The 18405-nt window shown below is 33.0% G+C and overlaps 5 protein-coding genes across 11 annotated transcripts; 3 read left to right on the top strand and 2 right to left on the bottom strand.

The window, feature by feature from the left end:
- Positions 1-408: 408 nt before the first annotated feature.
- Positions 409-5552, bottom strand: LOC138932158 (TOM1-like protein 2). 3 transcript variants are annotated; one of them, XR_011446752.1, is made up of 10 exons: positions 5099-5552; positions 4672-4841; positions 4072-4353; positions 3714-3974; positions 3248-3548; positions 2951-3071; positions 2699-2810; positions 1910-1960; positions 1468-1738; positions 409-1385 (listed from the first exon to the last, which is right to left on the bottom strand). XR_011446752.1 is itself a non-coding variant. In XM_070293723.1 (9 exons), exons 1-9 carry the CDS (start codon positions 5151-5153, stop codon positions 1541-1543), a joined length of 1551 nt encoding a protein of 516 aa, XP_070149824.1. In that variant the 5' UTR covers positions 5154-5552; the 3' UTR covers positions 409-1540. The 3 variants fall into 3 exon arrangements, 1 of the variants encoding a protein (XP_070149824.1); XR_011446753.1 differs by lacking the exon at positions 1910-1960; XM_070293723.1 differs by having other exon boundaries at positions 409-1738.
- On the top strand, positions 5059-10188 carry LOC138932156 (N-acetylneuraminate (7)9-O-acetyltransferase). 4 transcript variants are annotated; one of them, XR_011446751.1, is made up of 14 exons: positions 5059-5744; positions 5824-5926; positions 6029-6172; positions 6395-6491; positions 6573-6822; positions 6909-7166; positions 7248-7483; positions 7567-7788; positions 7877-8198; positions 8291-8530; positions 8593-8883; positions 9002-9220; positions 9330-9508; positions 10106-10188. XR_011446751.1 is itself a non-coding variant. In XM_070293720.1 (13 exons), exons 3-13 carry the CDS (start codon positions 6058-6060, stop codon positions 9453-9455), a joined length of 2385 nt encoding a protein of 794 aa, XP_070149821.1. In that variant the 5' UTR covers positions 5059-5744; positions 5824-5926; positions 6029-6057; the 3' UTR covers positions 9456-9622. The 4 variants fall into 4 exon arrangements, 1 of the variants encoding a protein (XP_070149821.1); XR_011446749.1 differs by having other exon boundaries at positions 6564-6822; XM_070293720.1 differs by lacking the exon at positions 10106-10188 and having other exon boundaries at positions 6564-6822; positions 9330-9622.
- LOC138932159 (mpv17-like protein 2) lies at positions 9797-11351 on the bottom strand. Of its 2 annotated transcripts, none has more exons than XM_070293725.1 (3): positions 11133-11351; positions 10543-10704; positions 9797-10468 (listed from the first exon to the last, which is right to left on the bottom strand). In XM_070293725.1, the coding sequence occupies exons 2-3, from the start codon at positions 10699-10701 to the stop codon at positions 10055-10057; spliced, it is 573 nt and encodes a 190-aa protein (XP_070149826.1). In that variant the 5' UTR covers positions 10702-10704; positions 11133-11351; the 3' UTR covers positions 9797-10054. The 2 variants fall into 2 exon arrangements, with proteins under 2 accessions (XP_070149826.1, XP_070149825.1); XM_070293724.1 differs by having other exon boundaries at positions 9798-10468; positions 11045-11350.
- Positions 10224-14927, top strand: Dup (double parked). Its single transcript, XM_070293721.1, has 7 exons — positions 10224-10299; positions 11100-12389; positions 12458-12707; positions 12827-13163; positions 13260-13445; positions 14009-14256; positions 14357-14927. Exons 2-7 carry the CDS (start codon positions 11623-11625, stop codon positions 14726-14728), a joined length of 2160 nt encoding a protein of 719 aa, XP_070149822.1. The 5' UTR covers positions 10224-10299; positions 11100-11622; the 3' UTR covers positions 14729-14927.
- A 922-nt stretch (positions 14928-15849) lies between these two features.
- On the top strand, positions 15850-16926 carry Mrpl33 (mitochondrial ribosomal protein L33). Its single transcript, XM_070294580.1, has 3 exons — positions 15850-16007; positions 16385-16488; positions 16709-16926. Exons 1-3 carry the CDS (start codon positions 15967-15969, stop codon positions 16759-16761), a joined length of 198 nt encoding a protein of 65 aa, XP_070150681.1. The 5' UTR covers positions 15850-15966; the 3' UTR covers positions 16762-16926.
- Positions 16927-18405: the final 1479 nt, after the last annotated feature.

Raw genomic sequence — 18405 nt, 5'->3', positions numbered from 1 at the left:
CACATGCGATACCGGGATATTGCGGCATCGATACTCGCTTATCAACGCTTTGTCAGGGGATTTTTCCTTATTACGGTAAACATCGATTTTCGGAAAAACAAAAAAAAAAATACTTTTAAGGAATAGAATATTACCTTTAATTCTTATATTTAATTGCACGATTATTTCTACGACATATATAAATTAATTTGAGAATTAATTAAAAAATTTATTTGAAAATTTTAAATTAATTTAAAAGTTTTTTTTTCCCTATAAGAAGAGATTTATTGTATATATCAAGCTTTGATAGAATTTAACATGTGAGAGTAATTATATATTTTTCAGATATAATAATAACAATCTTTTTTTTATATTTGAAAATATAATGTAATATATAGAAGACATATAGAAAGAGATACAGGGAAAAAATTTCGTTATGATGCACAGTTTTATTTTCTGCATAAGTGAAGAGTACATATTATATATCCTCCTTATTAACTGCGAGTTCAGTCAATACAGGCACCGCAGGTGACTTTTTTTCTATTTTTTTAATCATCTATTTGCACTAAATATGCATAAATACAATGTAGAAACATAAGCAAATAAACTTATAATATTGAATGTTGGGGTAGTAAATAATAGAATTCTGAGGGGTAAAGCTAAAGTATCACTTTTTTCCAGAGCTGTAACATAGAATATGAAAAAAGATCTCTGGTCACTAATATTGCTGCTGCATTTACAATAATTCCAGAGAATATATTAATCATTTATATAATATTATATAATATTACATAAGTGTATTAATGGATACCAGCAGTAATAATAAATTCATGATTCTAAAATTTATATATTAATAAGTTAATAATATAAAGTCTCTACAGTAGTAGGAATTATAGTAAAAAATAACAATAATAATAATAATTCTATAGAATGTGTGTGTACCTTTGCATAGAATGTCAAACAGTCGAGACAAAATTTACTTCAACATAGAAAAATAGTTTCAGTATATAGATAAGATCGATTATATTCAATTGTAAACATTTGTCTGAATATCCATATCAGTTCGGAAATTTGATCTAAATGCGATCTTATTCGATTCTGATTCGATCAGACAAAATTTATCATAAGATCTATTATGATCTCTGGAGATTTTCATGGACGCATATTGTCGCTTATGTACAGACATAAATTAATCCTTAACATGCTACTATTCGCATAATAAGTCATAGTCACAACTTTAAAGCAACTTATCCATATTACGATCATAATTTTATAACAGAAATATTTCAAACATGATTGTATAGTATACCAGTTACCTTATTAAGTACGTACAAGCACAAAGCATTTTTCTCCTGTATGTACTTTGTCTCCCGTGCCTTTGTATGTTCTATATTTTATTCCAGCTCCTAATGTTAAAAATACAAATCGATACTTTAAATTATCGTTGATACAGCAGGAGTGGTAATTTAATCAGAAAATTATACGTGCCGATTAAACTTAGCACGACAGTCCCAGTAAAAGTTTAGCCTCCCATGTTTTACAACAGAGAATTCCAAGGTACTTAAAGAGCGAATAAAGATTTGTCTTGATCTTTGTTAATTTGGCGCTGGATATTCTGATTACCAGTTGTTGAGGAGTTCGAGGTGGCAGTTGCCGCTGTAGGGAGAGTCGGTAAAGCTTCAGCCGCGGCCGCACGTTCTGCTAAGAAACGCTCAAATTCCGACGATGTCAAAGATTCCTGATCGCCTTGCCCTCCAGGCTGCAATATAAATTATGCTATTCGACAACAGTTCTTTTGCGAAATTTAATTGCAAAAAAAATGTGATACATAATCTTTTAAACCTATGTATTACGAATTCTTACAAAGATTTGTGACCTGTTCTTAACAATTATAAAAAAAAATTCATTTTTACGCCTATACGATACTTACTGTACGATCTAACCAGGCTGCCATTTCATTGAATTCAGATTCCACGTTCGGCTGAGTATCGAAAAACAAACACAAACATTGAACAAAATGACAAAAAAAAAATACAAACAATATACATTAATATTGATGCAAACGAAACCCAAGGGTAACATAATCGAAATTAAAAACTTTTATGTTTAGAAGCAATTGTGAAAACAAATATTTAACATCTATAAGCAGGATTTACCAAATTACCATACCTTGCTCCCTTTTACTGCCTCTATGTTTCTCTAATTTGAATTATTATCTCTTTTTAAAGCAATTTCGCACAAATTTTCATAACTCCATTGCTTTAATAAATCTCTTTAGTGATTAACAAATATCCTCTCTAATTTATCTCTATTATTAAATAATTTAAAGTATAATCTGTAATATCCGAAATTGCTTTATAAGAAATTTATAATAGTGCCGCCAATACTCAGATACTTTATTATCTTGGATATATTTATCAAAAATATCCAGTTTATAGAAGATATCGTTTATTTGGGTATTATCTATTATCTATTATGTTTGTCGATAATAGATACCTAGGCATACAGATTATCACATTGAGTATTAACAACACTTCTCACATTTAAGTTAACATCAAATATGAATTGTAGAACTCGAACATAAATATATATATATATATATATGTTTATGTTTAATCATATTGTATATAAAGTAATAATTTGGCTGTATGATTCTGGAAGAATAATGATTAATTTTAGTTATTTAATTAATTTAAGGAGAAAAGAGAATGTTACGCACACTAGCACTAGTAGCAGTCTGCTGAGGTAGCTTAGGATTATTGCGGTTGAGAATTGCTGTACTTAGGCTACCTCCTCTCACCTGCTCCAAATTATCCTCGTATTTGCTGCCACTGTAAGTTTGAAAATAACATATATATATATATATCTTTATACTGAACTATATATAGAAATATTATTCCATTAAAACAATTTCCTTTGTTATTATAAGAATAACAGAATTTTAATTATACAACAAAATAAAATATAATACCTATTCTTTGTTGTTTCATATGTTGCATTGCGCGATTGTGCAAACATATCAAATTCATCATTATCTCCTTCTTTTTTCTTCTTTTGGTCCATTTTGTTCTTATCCGCATCTTCCGTTGCACCTTTTATTTGGAACAAGATAGAATAATATTTATTTCAAAGAAAGAAGATAGGTATAGCCACACATGAAATATAGAAAGTATATGAGCAAATTATATATATATATATATAAAAATAAAATTTAGTGCAGCACTATATATTGTACAATTCTATATCAAATTTTAATTTTAACGCTTACTGATTTCGCTCATCTGTTTTGTTACATCCTGCATATCATCAGACAAATCTATGAGCGATTCCGCTTCTCGTTTAGTAAGAGCTGGAGTCGGTTCGGTATTCGGTGGGTGTCCGATCGCCTGAGCTAGTATAGTGCTTGCCGGCATCTGCGCCTTATTTTTTGTATAACGTGAATAACGAAGAAATAGATTGTTTAATTCATCGTTAATGCGTAACAATTCCGCTGTCATTTCGTCATGGGCCAGTTTACCAATTAAATCGACAACACGCTCTTGCATTGCCTTACATGTTGAATAAAGTTCCTGCAAATATTTTATTGTATTATAAACTTTTTCGTACACATTGCTGGTTGTAAAAATATAGTCTCACAAAGTAATAAACATATATATATGTTTAAATGAAGAAAAATTATCTAAAACTTTATAAATAAATTTGAAAGAACAAAGAGATGCTTATAAAATTCATACATTTAATAGTTCAACATCGGCTGAATCTGGTTGTTGTTTACTTTGATCTGGGCTTGTAAAGTACGCCAACATTTCCGATAATACACGCATATTTCCTTGAACGACATCAAGCTCGCTTTGTAACTTGGCCAGCTGTTGTTCGTTCAACTGATTTAACTGCCCAACAGATTGCGATGTTTGAGGGGATAAATGTGTTCCCAAAGAGACAGGCTGCTCACTTGTAGTCAGATTTGCTGGAATTTGCTCTGTTTCAGGTACACTCTGTAAAAATATTATTTAAAAAAAAGAAAAGTTGTTTTTCATTTGATAAAATATGGAGAATAGTCTATATTTTATTTAAATAGAAGATGTCTCTTACTCTTTCTGGCGTGATAATTGGCGCCATGGCATCCAGATCGGTCATCGGGAACTGTATGCCTTTTATCTTCAATTCTTGATAAACCTGCACGACACCTTGAGTATGTGGCTGATGACGGAATGTATCTGCCCATGTTTGGATCAAACTTAGGACTTTCTCCTGGACCGCAGTTGGTGGTTCATTTTTGGGACCGATTAATTTAACTAAGTCCTGCACAAATTCTCTTGAACAAGCAAGAGCATGAAAGCGTTTTCCACAATTCTTCACGCATGTCTCCAATACCTGTTACATACGAATGGCCTCACTATTTTTACAATTATATAATATGTTATAAATTGTGCTCTTATTCACAGTATTACAAAAATACTATTATATTTATGTCATAGATATAACAATACATATTAACTGATCTAATTGATGCTGATTATATAAATTGACAAAGGTCAAAAATGTCAATGATGCCTAATTATGTCATTTACAACATTATGTTATAAGGATACATGCATGATTACAATGAGTTATATGATATTACGTAAAACAAACTAGATCATATTTATCATATCCAATTATACGATTCTATCATTATAATTTAATACTAACAGTAAGCGTATACATGACTATAGTATAATTTTTGCCGGCAGCCTGATTGAGCCTGCGTTTAATCGCTTTAATAGCATCTTTCGGCCCGTCCTCAGTTTCGTTTATAATATCACATATCTCCATGTTAAGTGTCCAATTCTCGCTTGGTAAGCTACCATCTGTAGCGGACTCTGAAATGACAAAAGAAATACTGAGAGCGAGATATAAAAATAAAACTCGCTATCGTAGCTTATCTAGAGCAATATTGGTATGTGATAACGCTTTTATTTACAGTTAAATTAATCCATTAAAATTGTAGAAAATATGTAGAATATATATCTTGTTCGGAGTATGTACAAGTTCTTAGGGTATAAAAAATAAAAAGGATATAATTACCCTCGATGTAATTCAACTCGCGACGTACGTAAATAAAAAAAGGTAGACTCACCGATCTTTTGCCCTACTGGCGTGGAAAAGGGGTTGCTTACTCCGAAAAGTGACATTTTCTCGTGGCGCGTAGTAGAATCTGCGTTGTCAATCGCCGCGTTTTCTCACCGTCCGCACTCGCTCGCTCGCATACGTATATGGGAAACGCGGTCGCGATAATCGCTCGACGCAGCGATGACAATTGGCGCACACTGACAATTTGTCAATTTCGCGTAACACCGATTGACAGAATCATATGATACGGTACGTAAAACGCCGTACGTATGTACATATATACATACAAGAGACACGAAATCGCGAATGTCACGAAATCGCGCGGCCGCCAATCAACGCTGCGCAAGATAGGTGCGAAACGCCCTTTAAATACGGTCCCCCATACACGACGTCGCACTCCTCGCGAGTGCAGGAGGTGCAGCTGAAGGTCGGAGAGCTCCCTCGATCTGCGCGTCGTTCGCTCCGTGATGATTCACTCGCAGCCAGCGTGCAGTATAGTAATGTAGGTAGTAGGTATGTAGGTATAGTAGGGTAGGGACTGCATCGCGTAGAAAATGAGAACCAATCAGATGCATTATCCGGCATGGCGGTGTGACGTTATTTTGCCGCACTAATTGCGAATCGTGCCGAATAATTTGTATATATTTTCATACGTAAGTATCATCTCGCCGTTCGCGTTTGCAATTGATATATTGAACGAGAAATATTTTTTTAATTGCGATGATATTTCAGGTAAACGACGGCGATTAAAATTTTCGTGAGTTAATCATCAGCTGATCGCGATAATCGCAACGATTTTCATGTGAGGGAAAAATATCGGATCGCACACATTCAGGTATAGGAATTTTCATTATTCAAACGAGTGTACGTACCGATAATGCGCTTAAATCGATACAAATGCAATACTTGATTATATAAATGTTGTTTTATTTTGCAGTGTCGATATAAGCTACGCCAGAATCCTTCATGACATCAGCGGAACATTTTATTAGTCTTATAACAGTAGCAAGTGCAAAGAAATTAGCTACTGCGCTTGTTATCTGTTTTATAATATACCATGGAGTCATACATCTTATTTATGGTATAATATAAAAGAATTTTATGTGATTAATTTATTTATCTTATATGTTATCACATATAATATAAAATTTTGAGATAAACAATTTTTATAAATTTTATATAATTTTATCTAAAATAGTAATATTGTTTTAATTATGCGAAAACTTTTTTTATTATTTTTCAATTTTCTCAAAAATATTTTACTTTCGTCACACATTTTATCGGCAAAAATCTATTTTCGCAGGTAGCGATTCTTGCAAATGGCTATTGACAGAAGGTAGATACAAAGGAGATAAAGAATGGCAACCGTACGGTTGCATGATGCATCACTATACGCAAACGTAAGATTATTATCTTTAATTTGCTTTAGAGATTAATTTTTCCATAAGATAAAGATTTGCATCCTTTTGTAGAGACAGCAGAAGATGTATGAGATATCTAGCTTTCATGGGCCACCATAATCATTTTGTATTCATTGGCGATGCTAGAGTAAGACAATTGTATAAATCTTTTGTTTCGCAATTTATGATTGATGGCAAAGCATCAGATCTCACAGAGTTGCCGGAAAACTCTGACTTGGGCTTTAACGACGGGCAGCTTAAATTAAATGTACAGTTCTTCTGGCGACCACGACTCGACAACTCTATGATAGCAAACATTAGAGGCTGGGTGGTAATATGTTATATATTACATAGAAATATGTATATAAGATCATATATAATTGGAAATGATAAAATTTCTATAATTCGACATTACAGCAAATGGACGCGCCTAGTGTAATCGTCGCGGGTTCTGCCGCAGCTGTGATTCTTGTAAACAATAATAGTGACACGCAACTCTACTCGGAATACAGCACGAGTTTGATTCAGCTGGTGCAACCGATAGATTTTCTAGTTAAGAAAGGATCTCGATTTCTCTGGCTCTTGCAGGATCCTGTACTCAAGGAAAGACTGCCTATTCAATTGTCGAGTTTGGACAACAAACAGATTAATTTGTGTAATAAAGCAGCCGAGAAGGTAATATACCTGAAATATGGTTCATTTGATGAAATATAGAGAAAAAATTTAATAAATACTCTATAATCGCTGCGTACATAGATATTGTCTCATAGCGAGGCTCATATATGGCAAAGCAGCAAACTAGTTGGTATGGGTGTTTTGGAGCAAAGTCCAGATGGTTATTTGGCTAGTCCATTATCGCTCCGTCATAAAGTTCAAATACTATTAAATACATACTGCAATGATCATATGAATTTTGATGATGGAAGCTGTTGCAGTTATCCCGAACCGGCAACTACTCTACAACTGTTAAGTCTATCTGCGCTTGCATTATTGTAATTAAGTATTTAATTTATTATTTATATGTTCTATACAATATATGTTCTTTCCAAAGAAAGTAAGTGATAATCTGTTATAGTATAACAATAGGAGGAGGAGTGTGGTTATACAGAAAAATGTGCAAGTATCGTTCTGAGGTGTCTTATTCTCATGTTACTGCTGAGGAAATAGAGGATACAGAAGAAGCAGGTGCTTCAGAAGTTATACAAATTAAACAACCTGAGATACAAGATTTCTACACTCTTATTACATCATTGGCCCTCTTTTCTGTTATATTAGCATATTTTTATTTGTGCGATAGGCAAGTAATGACATGCTTAATATGAATCTGTAGTTTTATCCTTGTTATATTTTTAATAATTCTCTATTTTCTTATTTTTCACTTGCAGAACAAATTTCTTTATGAAGGAGAATAAATATTACAGTGAGTTCAGTTTCTGGTTACCACTAGGATATATCTTGGCTCTTGGATTATTTTTCACCGAAGATCGTGAAAGAGGACCAAGAGTATTAAATAGAGAGCAAACGGATGAATGGAGAGGCTTAATGCAAGCAGTTGTGCTCATATATCATGTCACTGGTGCCAAAAATGTTCTCCCGATTTATATGTACTTAAGATTAATTAATTCTGCCTACTTATTTCTGTCTGGATATGGACACTTTTATTATTTTTGGCAAACCGGCGATGTGTCTCTTGTCAGATTTGCCAGAGTATGTATTAGAAAAGTTATATAACTGATAATCTTAAATCGTTAAAATTACGTTTTATGCTTACAATAAAGTATAATTATTCTGTGTTTTAGGTCATGTTCAGATTAAACTTATTGACAGTATCGTTATGCCTTTGTATGAACAGGCCGTATCAATTCTACCATTTTGTACCATTGGTGTCCTTCTGGTTTCTAGTGATTTACTTTCTGGCTTGGTTACCACCTAGAATATATTCCGGAAGTTTAGCGGAATATGGACCGAGAGCCTTACTGTATTTTGCTTTGAAACTTTTGGGTCTTGTGTCGATAATTACTATATTATATATGTCAGAGGTAATGAGCAATTTTCATTAGAGAATATGTTCAAAGTATAATACCTATCTTTATCAGTACAGGTATTTTTTGAGAAAGTTTTCGTCACAAGGCCTTGGAAAGCGTTATTCGTGACGACTGACGATGACATTCGCGAATGGTGGTCTCGTTGGAGAGTCGATAGATATAGTGTAGTTTGGGGCTTGACCTTTGGAGCCGGTCTTGTCGCACTTCAGAGACTAGATCATATTCCGGGCACTGCATTGTCCTCCGTGCTGGCGTTGATCTCCTTAATAGCGTATACTACATTCACAATTTTGTGCCACTCTGTATCAGAATGCGAGGAGATTCATTCTTATGTCGCTTTTATTCCGGTAAATTCTACCTTCTAACTTCTGTATTATTAATTATTTTTCTATTTTTCTTTCTCCTCTGCTTATTAACTTTTTTATTATTACTTTATTATATCAATGTTATTTTTTGCTTCATTAGATTATAGGATATATCGCTCTTCGAAATGCATCATTAGCATTACGGGGAAAACATTCTGCACTTTTAGCTGGATTGGGTAGAATAAGTTTAGAGACATTAGTTGCGCAAGGCCACATATGGCTGGCAGCAGATTCACATGGAGTGCTTGTGTTATTACCCAGATTTCCAGTATTGAATTTATTGGTTACGTCGTTCATTTTCATCTGTGCCAGTCACGAAGTAATTCTCTTAAAATATTTTTTGTATTAGAAAAAAAAAAAAAAAAAAACAATTTTTCAATAGCAAAATCATAATTGATTTTTTCAATAATGAAAATTTTGTCTTTCAGATTCATAGATTGACACACGTTTTAACACCATATGCAGTACCAAATGATTGGAAATTAGTAGCTCGCAATGTGCTACTATTTACAACTGTATTGGTACCCATTGGCATTCATGATGGAATGTTTTAAAAAACTTGGAATGTTTAAAAAAATCAAAAATACTTGCGATATTAATGTACAAGGTATGAAAAGACTTCATCAATTGGACTATTATACATAATCCAATTAAAGCGAATAGATTAATTAAGTAAACATATGGATCATAGCTTTTCTTGTAATAAGAAATAAGAAAATTGCATATCATATCAAAATATATTTTAAAAATTATTGCGTAGCATAAAATAATATTAGCCATCTTTCATTAGAAATAAATTTTTTAAAGAAATAGCTGTCTTTTTGTTTATTTATTTGTATATTTTATTTATATCATTTACAATTTATATTTATAATTTTACAAACTTATTCAGTTTTAATTATATAATAGATATATATATTATATACACAGAGTATGTACAATATATATATCCAATTAAATGTTACAATAAATATGTCAGAGATTGAATTCTTAGTCCTATCTGTAGGAAATTATTGTAAAAGTCACAAAAAACGTGCAATACAAGAGAAGCTTCCTACAAATTGACAAATAAATTTATTTAATATGTTACTTAAATTCTATTTCTATTTATCTCATTCAAATTGTTCTATTAATCAAAATATTATATTAACTATTAACTTCGTATATCGTGCTTTACATGGCTGGTATACACATCATAACCAAGAGATATCATATTATCATAAAGCACTCTATACCGTGTGGGAAGAAAATAAAAATTAATGACTTGTGCTGGAGGCCATATGACCCATTCAGCTATGTACAATCTATGTGCCTTTTTTCGGACTTCATCTTTAAATTCTGCTAAGCTACTATTTTCTAATACAGCTAGTGTCAAGAAAAACATACTTATACAAAGAGGTGAGCAAATCAATTGATCTACAACTACTTTTTTTAGAACTGTACTGATGGTGCGTCCAGCCATTTTAGTATCCAAGAAATTGTACCAATAATGACAAACTATGCCAATAGACATGCCAGATATGGCCATGTTTCTTGTTCTGATAAAACTCCATCTATTCCATTCACCCTGCAAAGTATAGAGAAGACTTGTTCGAATGTCATAAAAATTAATGAAACGATATATGTCTATAATCAACAAACCTTTAATATCTCATAATGTTGCTCTAAAATATCTCCTGTCCCAGAAAGAGAAATTGATATTCCTACATTCGTATATAGCAAGTTTTTAGGCGAGAATAAGCGTTCTTTTAAGTGATTTATTCTACCAAGAATTAGTTCCATTCCTTTGGCAATATTCATTGTCTAAAAAAACAATGAAAATAATGGAAAAGATTTATGAGATTCTACTTCGTTCTTGCTCTTTATATCAAAAGGTTCATTATTTTTTAAGAACTGTCATAGTTGGAATCTTATAAAATTTAGGTGTAAGCTTAAGGTGTTTTATAAAACTTTATTGAAATATAGAGGATTGTTTGTGTACCTCACATATAAGTAAGATATACGAAGCTTCCTTATAATTCTCATTTAAAAGTATGCTTCCAATTAAAAGAAATACATTTTTGATATTAAGTAAAATTAAATGTTGTGAGAAATTTATCGAATTACTGTTTATTCATTTTTCATAAATGCGAGAAACGCTTACCATCTTCTTTCCATAATATATCACTGTTTGTTTAGATTTTATTTTACTTGAACAGATTTAATTACATTTAATCTCATACACAACGCACATGGGAAGCATGGAATACAATCACCAAACTGGATATAATTTCCGACGCTCAAGGTGATACGTGGTACTGGTGATAGTAGAAGATGACATCTCCGAGAATATTATTGGAACTCTCCGAAAATTTCGAATTGATTGACCAATCGGAACCAAGAAAGCAGAGATATTTTTACTCTAACCTTTAATTGATCAAGTAAATGCATCAAACGGACTGCTTTTTATAGAACAGAAGACTTTATAGAGTGTACTGAGAGAGACAACAATATATCGAAATATCTTCCTCGATTAACATTATTGCCGCCAGAGTTCGCTTCAATACGTAGAAAATTTAACGATCTAAGTATACGTCATCGTCATTCCCAGTGCTTGACCGCTATCAGCTGATTCACGGCGTTGTTTCGCGTCGAAGGGATAAAAAGGCGGGCTTTCGGAACGAGGACGATATTAACCTCTTTGCGTGCTCGTTATTCGCAACATTACATTTGCAACTTATCATGTCGCAGCCCTCGGTAACGGCGTATTTTAATACGCGCAAACGGCAGGCGTGCGACGAGTTACGCGGTAAGTCTAAGGTTTTGCTACTGGAGCGAGATAACTCGAGCAGCCAAGCGTTGACATATGCCGACGACTCGGAGCAGATCGCGATGGATAAGAAAGATGAGAGAAAGAGTCCGATAATCGTATTGAAAGATGCTCCCGCGAAGGAGGTCACTCGTGCCAATAAAGCGGTTCGCAATATCCAGTTCGATTCTACGAAGGCGAGCCTCGAGAAAATTCCGAACAGGCCCAGAACGCGAGCCATGCGCTCGCGCGCGTTATCCTCCACCGATAGAAGCCAGCCGGATATCAGGGATAGCTTGCTGAAGGCGAGCAACGATTCGGAGACTAAGAAAGTGCCCTTCGAAAAGATGGGTACGCTTAGTCCGAAGAAGAAGCCGCGAACTCCCACGAAGTGCACCGATATTCCAAAAGACAGCGTAATCGTGGAGGCAGAGAATGAACAATCTGCCAGTTATTGTCCGCTCACTCCAACGTCATCGAGAAGGGTCTCGATGATGGAGAGACTCGCGAAGAATGATGACTTAAGCTTGAGCGAGATCAAAAGCAGAATTCAAAAGTCCTCGAGATTAGGGGAACTGAAAGCTATAATACAACGAATTGCGAATCATGAGCAGTCCTTGGAGCAACTACAGAAGCAAAACGATATTAAGAAACCTGAAATGCAGAAGTTTGAGAAGATAGAACTTGAAATTCCTGTGAGGTAAAAAAATTTTGCTACATATTTAATAGTTGAGTAACGTTCTCTTATGTATATATATATATAAACAGTCCGCAGAAGGGATGCAAATCTCCAATCAAGGCGCTGCGAACTCCAACCAAGGATGCAGATCTTTCAAAGACGGCCAGTCCTCAGAGGAGAATTTTATTTGAGCCTAAAGGAACAACACCAAGTCCGATAAAAAGTAGTCCTACTAAGCCATATCAAAAATATCTATCATTGGCTGAAAGTGAGATACCTGGATTGGTATTACCTTATAATTATAGATTCCTGGCTGAAGTATTCAGATGTGTTGATACGGTAAAATATTTTACAGCTTGTAATGCCCTTATTTTAGATTGCTTTAAATATTTTGTATTATTAACATGGTTTAAATCTATGTTTATAACTAAAGGTAAATTATTTGATCTTGTCTTTAGGTTTCAGCAATGTTGTTCAATAGAAAGGAAGTAATAACATTCAATAAATTGAAACCTGCAGTTCAAGAGCTGGTGCGACGTAATTTTACATTGGAACATCTAGCTCAAATAAAAACGATTTATCCTGATGCATATACTTATCATCAAGAGAAGCTTCGAAATTTTGGTTCAGTATCGAAACAGGAGAGATATGAATTACTTCTGATACCTGTGGTTGAGAAAAATAATGGAAGAAATACTCCTGATGCGGATAATGTATTGAAGACTGCCTCTGAAAGTAACATGAGTCCTACAGTACTACTTGAGAGAAGGAAGAAATTTTATAATATTTTATTAGGTACCATATACATATACACACAGTTTTAAATAGATTTATTTATCGGTGAATAGTAATTATGTATATTGATCTTTAAATCACATCTTTTTGTTACAGAGAGAGTGAAAGATGAACATGAGAAATTTTTACTGAGCTGTGAAAGTCCAAGATTAATGAATATACCGAGAGAAAAAATAACACGCTGGCATCCCGAGTTTGATGTAGAATCATGCAAGAAAATTGAACAAGCCGAATTACCGCAGTCACCTGTTGTCGAGAAGCCAACTGCTAAAGATGTTCTTGGTAAGAATTACGAGATATTTACACGAAAATAAAAAGAATGCATAAGGAGAAATTTTATTTTTTGTATTGTTATTACGTAATTAGAATATTCGCATATATAACATTTTTCATATTATATACATTTATATATATATATATATATAATCATGTAATATGATCTTAATATCAAACATAATAAGTAGGACAAAATGTTGCACAATAGGATTAAACAATGCGTCCGCGTATTTGCGAAATATGGTTTTTACGTAGCTTTAATGTTGCAAAACTTTATTGATTAATCAGCATATAACATAGTTGATATAAAAGTATTGCTTACATGTAATGTTTGAGCAGTTACATTATGCATTCTCACATTGTGGGTCACCAAAAATCTTTAATTAATAAATTAAGTCTAGAAAATGGGCTTAAAATATCACTTAAAAGGGATCAAATTATTAGTAGAATATGTGAGCATCTATCTTGTTAGTGCTCAATGAAACAAATTTATAAAAGATTAATATTTGTTGATTAAATATTCTGTTCTTGTTTTTTGATAATTGCATTTTTATTTTTTTTGTTTGCAGATAAAGCTAAATCTTTGTTCAACTGTGGTACACGCATGGAAAAAGCATTGCAAAGACTGGCTGAAGCAAACTTAACTACAAAATCCAAATCCCCATCTTCTACACAAGATTCTGTAACGCAAACCACAGAAGATGGTATTCGAAAGGTTAATATTACTATTATGGACACTCCACCAATTACGCCATCCACACAAATAAATCACATGAATACACTACTTAAAGGTATTCCCAAAGCTCTACTCGAGAAGGTAAGAATAATCATTGTAAGATAACAATTAACTTTTATTAAAATATATACTTTTTTAATATATATGTTTGATCGCGCTTCATAAATTGTAACATTTGTAGGTTCGCGCCAGGCAGGAGGCCAAAGCATTAGAAGCAATGACAAGAACGCCAAATGCGGATAAAGAGGCTGCATTATACTCCAGACTTCCCGAGTTAGCGAAGTTTCTTCGGAATATTTTCGTAGCAGAAAGAAAGGGCGTTTTGCTGTTGGAGGCAGTGATACAAAAGTTAGACAATTCTTTCAGAATAAAATTAACATTACAAGAAATGGAAGAGCATATACGGCAATTATGCAAACTTTTACCTATGTGGGCCAGTATACACACTGTACGGAAAGTGAATTATCTGAAATTAGATAAAAATGTTGAGCTTGGAAAGGTAATTAAACGATTAGAGATTTTAGCCAATAATAAAGTCAAGACGACGTCATGATTTGCAAATTCCATGCAATTGTATTTTAGAGATAAATATACTTTTTCGAATAATAATAATGAAATCATTGTTTTATGAAAGTTAGGCAAATGCTTAATTTTTATTTAGATTTTGATTGTAATAGATGATTTTGAATGCATCTTTATAATATAATGATATCATCTGTTTCTTTTACACTTTACTTGAGTATTTTTAAATATTGGGAATTATAAAGCATGAGATAAACCAAAAAATGCGAATGTAAGCGACATTTTATATTGCTTACTTATCTATGTTTCCAATTTTATTACATAATTTTTGATTATTATACTTTATTATTGATTCAAAGAATAAGATTGTTTATTTAATGAAATATGATATCATAATAGGAAAATTGAAATATGAAGCTATTTTCATTAAAATATCAATATGTAGATTTTAATATATCAAGTCAAGAATTCGAGTCAAATCAAATATTACAAATAATACAAATATTCTAAATTTTATAAGTAAGATTGCTGACAATGTATGTGTATATGTGTGTGTGTGTGTGTGTGTGTGTGTTTAATGCACTGCCTTTAATATTATATTAATTAATAAAGCTATTATAAAATGTAACCACATATATCTATGTATGTGAATATTTAGTCCACATTAAATATCCACACACATATAATTAATAAAGCTATTATAAAATGTAACCACGCACATATCTATGTATGTGAATATTTAGCCCATATTAAACATTCACACACATATAATTTTATTTGAATATATACAATTATCAATCCAAATCCTTTTGTGCAAATATTGAAATTTAATTAAAATTAAAATCTATTTATCTTAAATCTTTTTTTACAAAAAAAATATATACATTATGTCTTTTTAATTATACTCTTACTTTCTCTTTTTTTATTTCGAAAGCATTTTTGTAAATATTTTAGAAAAAAGAAAAAACATATATGTATATATATATATATATATATAATAATTATAAATATAATAAAAATAATATATGATGTTAGTTGTAATTGATAAAGAAGATGTTTTCTCATTGTATTATCATGGATGGTAACTTTGCTAATATTATCGGCAGTGATATTAATGTAAAGATGGCGCAATAATATCATTGCTAACCCTAACCTAAAATGTATAACGGATCGCTCGTATTATAAGTACAGTTTATTATTATACATTCACGATAGATCGTACGATAGATGATGTTTTGAATTGCGATATCGAAGAAAATTCTCGTCATCATGTTCTTAACGAACGCGTTATTGAAAAAGCCAAAGAGCAAGTAAGTGAGAAAGCTTTAATCGAACTCTAATTTCGAGGTTAGAATATTGATGCAGAGTAGATATTTAATCACAGGAGAGGCGGCAAAACGTCGCTTCTTTTACCAATTATCAAAAACGTGTGCAAAAAATTATGCAATTTTTTATGAAAACGTAATCAGAGATCAATTAAACGATCTTTTTCGTGGAAAAATATTATATTAGATATAATTTAAATATTATTAATAGATATTATTAAGGTATTATTAATTAATTAAATATTATTAGATATAATTATCAATCCCGCAAGATATCTGCTATTATTTCTTATCAAAAGACATTTGTTGTTTTTGTAATAGTGTAATGTATAATCTAAACATATTGTCGTTTCTCATTGCAGGTATGTCTTAGTCCTCACAGAAAGTCTTGTGAGCGGTCATCAGTTGGTGCGTATTCGAGAGAGGCTGGCTGACAAACTAGAATTTATATACTATGATCCTTTAGGTAAGCGGCTATTTATTCCTTTTCGGGCAAAATAATTTTCTATGGAATATATAGAATGTTAGGATATATATGTATATACACATCCGTACATGGAACATTCATTTTATTTAAAATTGATTTCTCCGATTATGGTTAAAGCATGATTTTTTAATTAAGAGAAAATATTAACATTGAAGTTATTACTTCATATCTATGCTAACATTGCAATATTCCTTTACAGTCCGACTCCAGGCGCTATACAGAGAAAAGAAGAAAATACGTAGTTTGAAATAGTGTATATAATATTTTTTATTATAAAATTTCTATTAATGGTGACATACAATGAAAAATATTCATTACGTATCAGTATAGTGTTACATTCAGAGAAATGCAATCTGTATTTGTTATAAAATACGATGATTAAATTCTAATGGCATGATAATATATATATATATATATATATATGTGTGTGTGTATTTAATGTTTACATACGATTATTTGCTTCATAAACATTTAAATACTACTTTAGATACAAACTCTTGATGTTACACAAGTATTATAAAGAGAAAGAAAAAATGATACATATAAATGATTATTTCTCATAATATTAATTAATTTAATTAATTTATTATTAATTTTATAGACTTTCCTTATCTGATTCTATTGCACAGAAATATTGTAATTTTCATTTTATTTTATTTTCTTTCCATTTTATTAATAGATTCGTGAGTTATTTATCGATACGTTCAGTGTTATAACAACTCGGCGTTATAAAATCTCAGGCTTCTAAAGAAAAAGAAAGAGCTGCATCTCTCGATTCCACTTTACTGTATTATTACTGAAAGTTGTTAAGTAAAGCATACAGTCAGTAAACGCTTTGCCTAAGTTTCATGCCGGTCGGAAAGACCGAAAGAGAGGCGAATGGAGAGACCAGCCAAGAGTCTCGACATCGAGATTGGGGGTAGACTTCCTTTGATCCTTAACAAGGAACACAAAGTTGTATTATTTCCACCTGGGTTTCAAACGGTTCGGAATCCGCCAGGCGTGAAACGCGATCCGCCATCTCTCTCTCTCTCTCTCTCTCTCTCTCTCTCTCTCTCTCTCTCTCTCTCGCGCGTGTTCCTTCTCCGTCCCTATCCTCTTGGTCCGGGAGACTATTACTCCTTTCCATTCCCTTCCCGTCCCCCGTCCCCCCGCCCCCTGTCTTTTCGCTCCTCTCGTTTCTCGCTCTTTTCCGATTGCGGGAGCGATGACGGACCGCTGCGGTGCAGTTTACTGATGTTGCAAATTCAATTTCTCCTTTTGCTTCGCGGACCATTGTCCAGAGGAAAGGGGGGAAAAAACCGCAGAAGGGGTTGCGTCCCGGAGAGGGAATCGTCTCTCTATCTCCAGCGATTGTGCGCGTGACAGCTCGTGAGATTCGGAATCTTTCCCGCTTTCCCCCTCCCTCTCTCTCTCTCTCTCTCTCTCTCTCTTCCTTTCTCTCCCGCTTCGAAGAAACGGCTTCTCCTCCTCGATTACGGGCGGCGCGCATGCGAGCCTGTAATTTCGAGATACAATTCTCCGTCGACGTACCTTTAAAAAGGTTTTAATGATCTGTTAAAGTGTATGTATTAAAATGAGAAATATCATATATTATCGTAAGAGAATAATATACGATGAGATAATCAAGCATAAATCCATCGGATCAACGATGGATCGACGATTATGTTTACGTGTAATATTCTCGCTTCACGAATGAAACAATCCGGCGCTAACAGGAGCGAGAAGAGGAAAATGAAAGAGGAAATAAAAGAAAGCGGGGTTGCGGAGAAGTCGCGCGAAGAGAGAGAGAGAAAGTAAACAGTAAGCGAAAGGAGATCGGAGGGCGGTTTTTCGCCCCGGGGTGAGTTTCAGTAGCGTTCGAGGGCGTGTTTTTTTCCTTCACGCTCGCGCGAG

The sequence above is a fragment of the Polyergus mexicanus genome, unplaced genomic scaffold, assembly GCF_030449975.1.
Source record: "Polyergus mexicanus isolate NDT 795.1 unplaced genomic scaffold, iyPolMexi1.0 SCAF_4, whole genome shotgun sequence".
Lineage (NCBI taxonomy): Eukaryota > Metazoa > Arthropoda > Insecta > Hymenoptera > Formicidae > Polyergus > Polyergus mexicanus.
The sequence above is the reverse complement of the archived record's forward strand: the minus strand, read 5'-3'. Positions and strand labels throughout refer to the sequence as shown.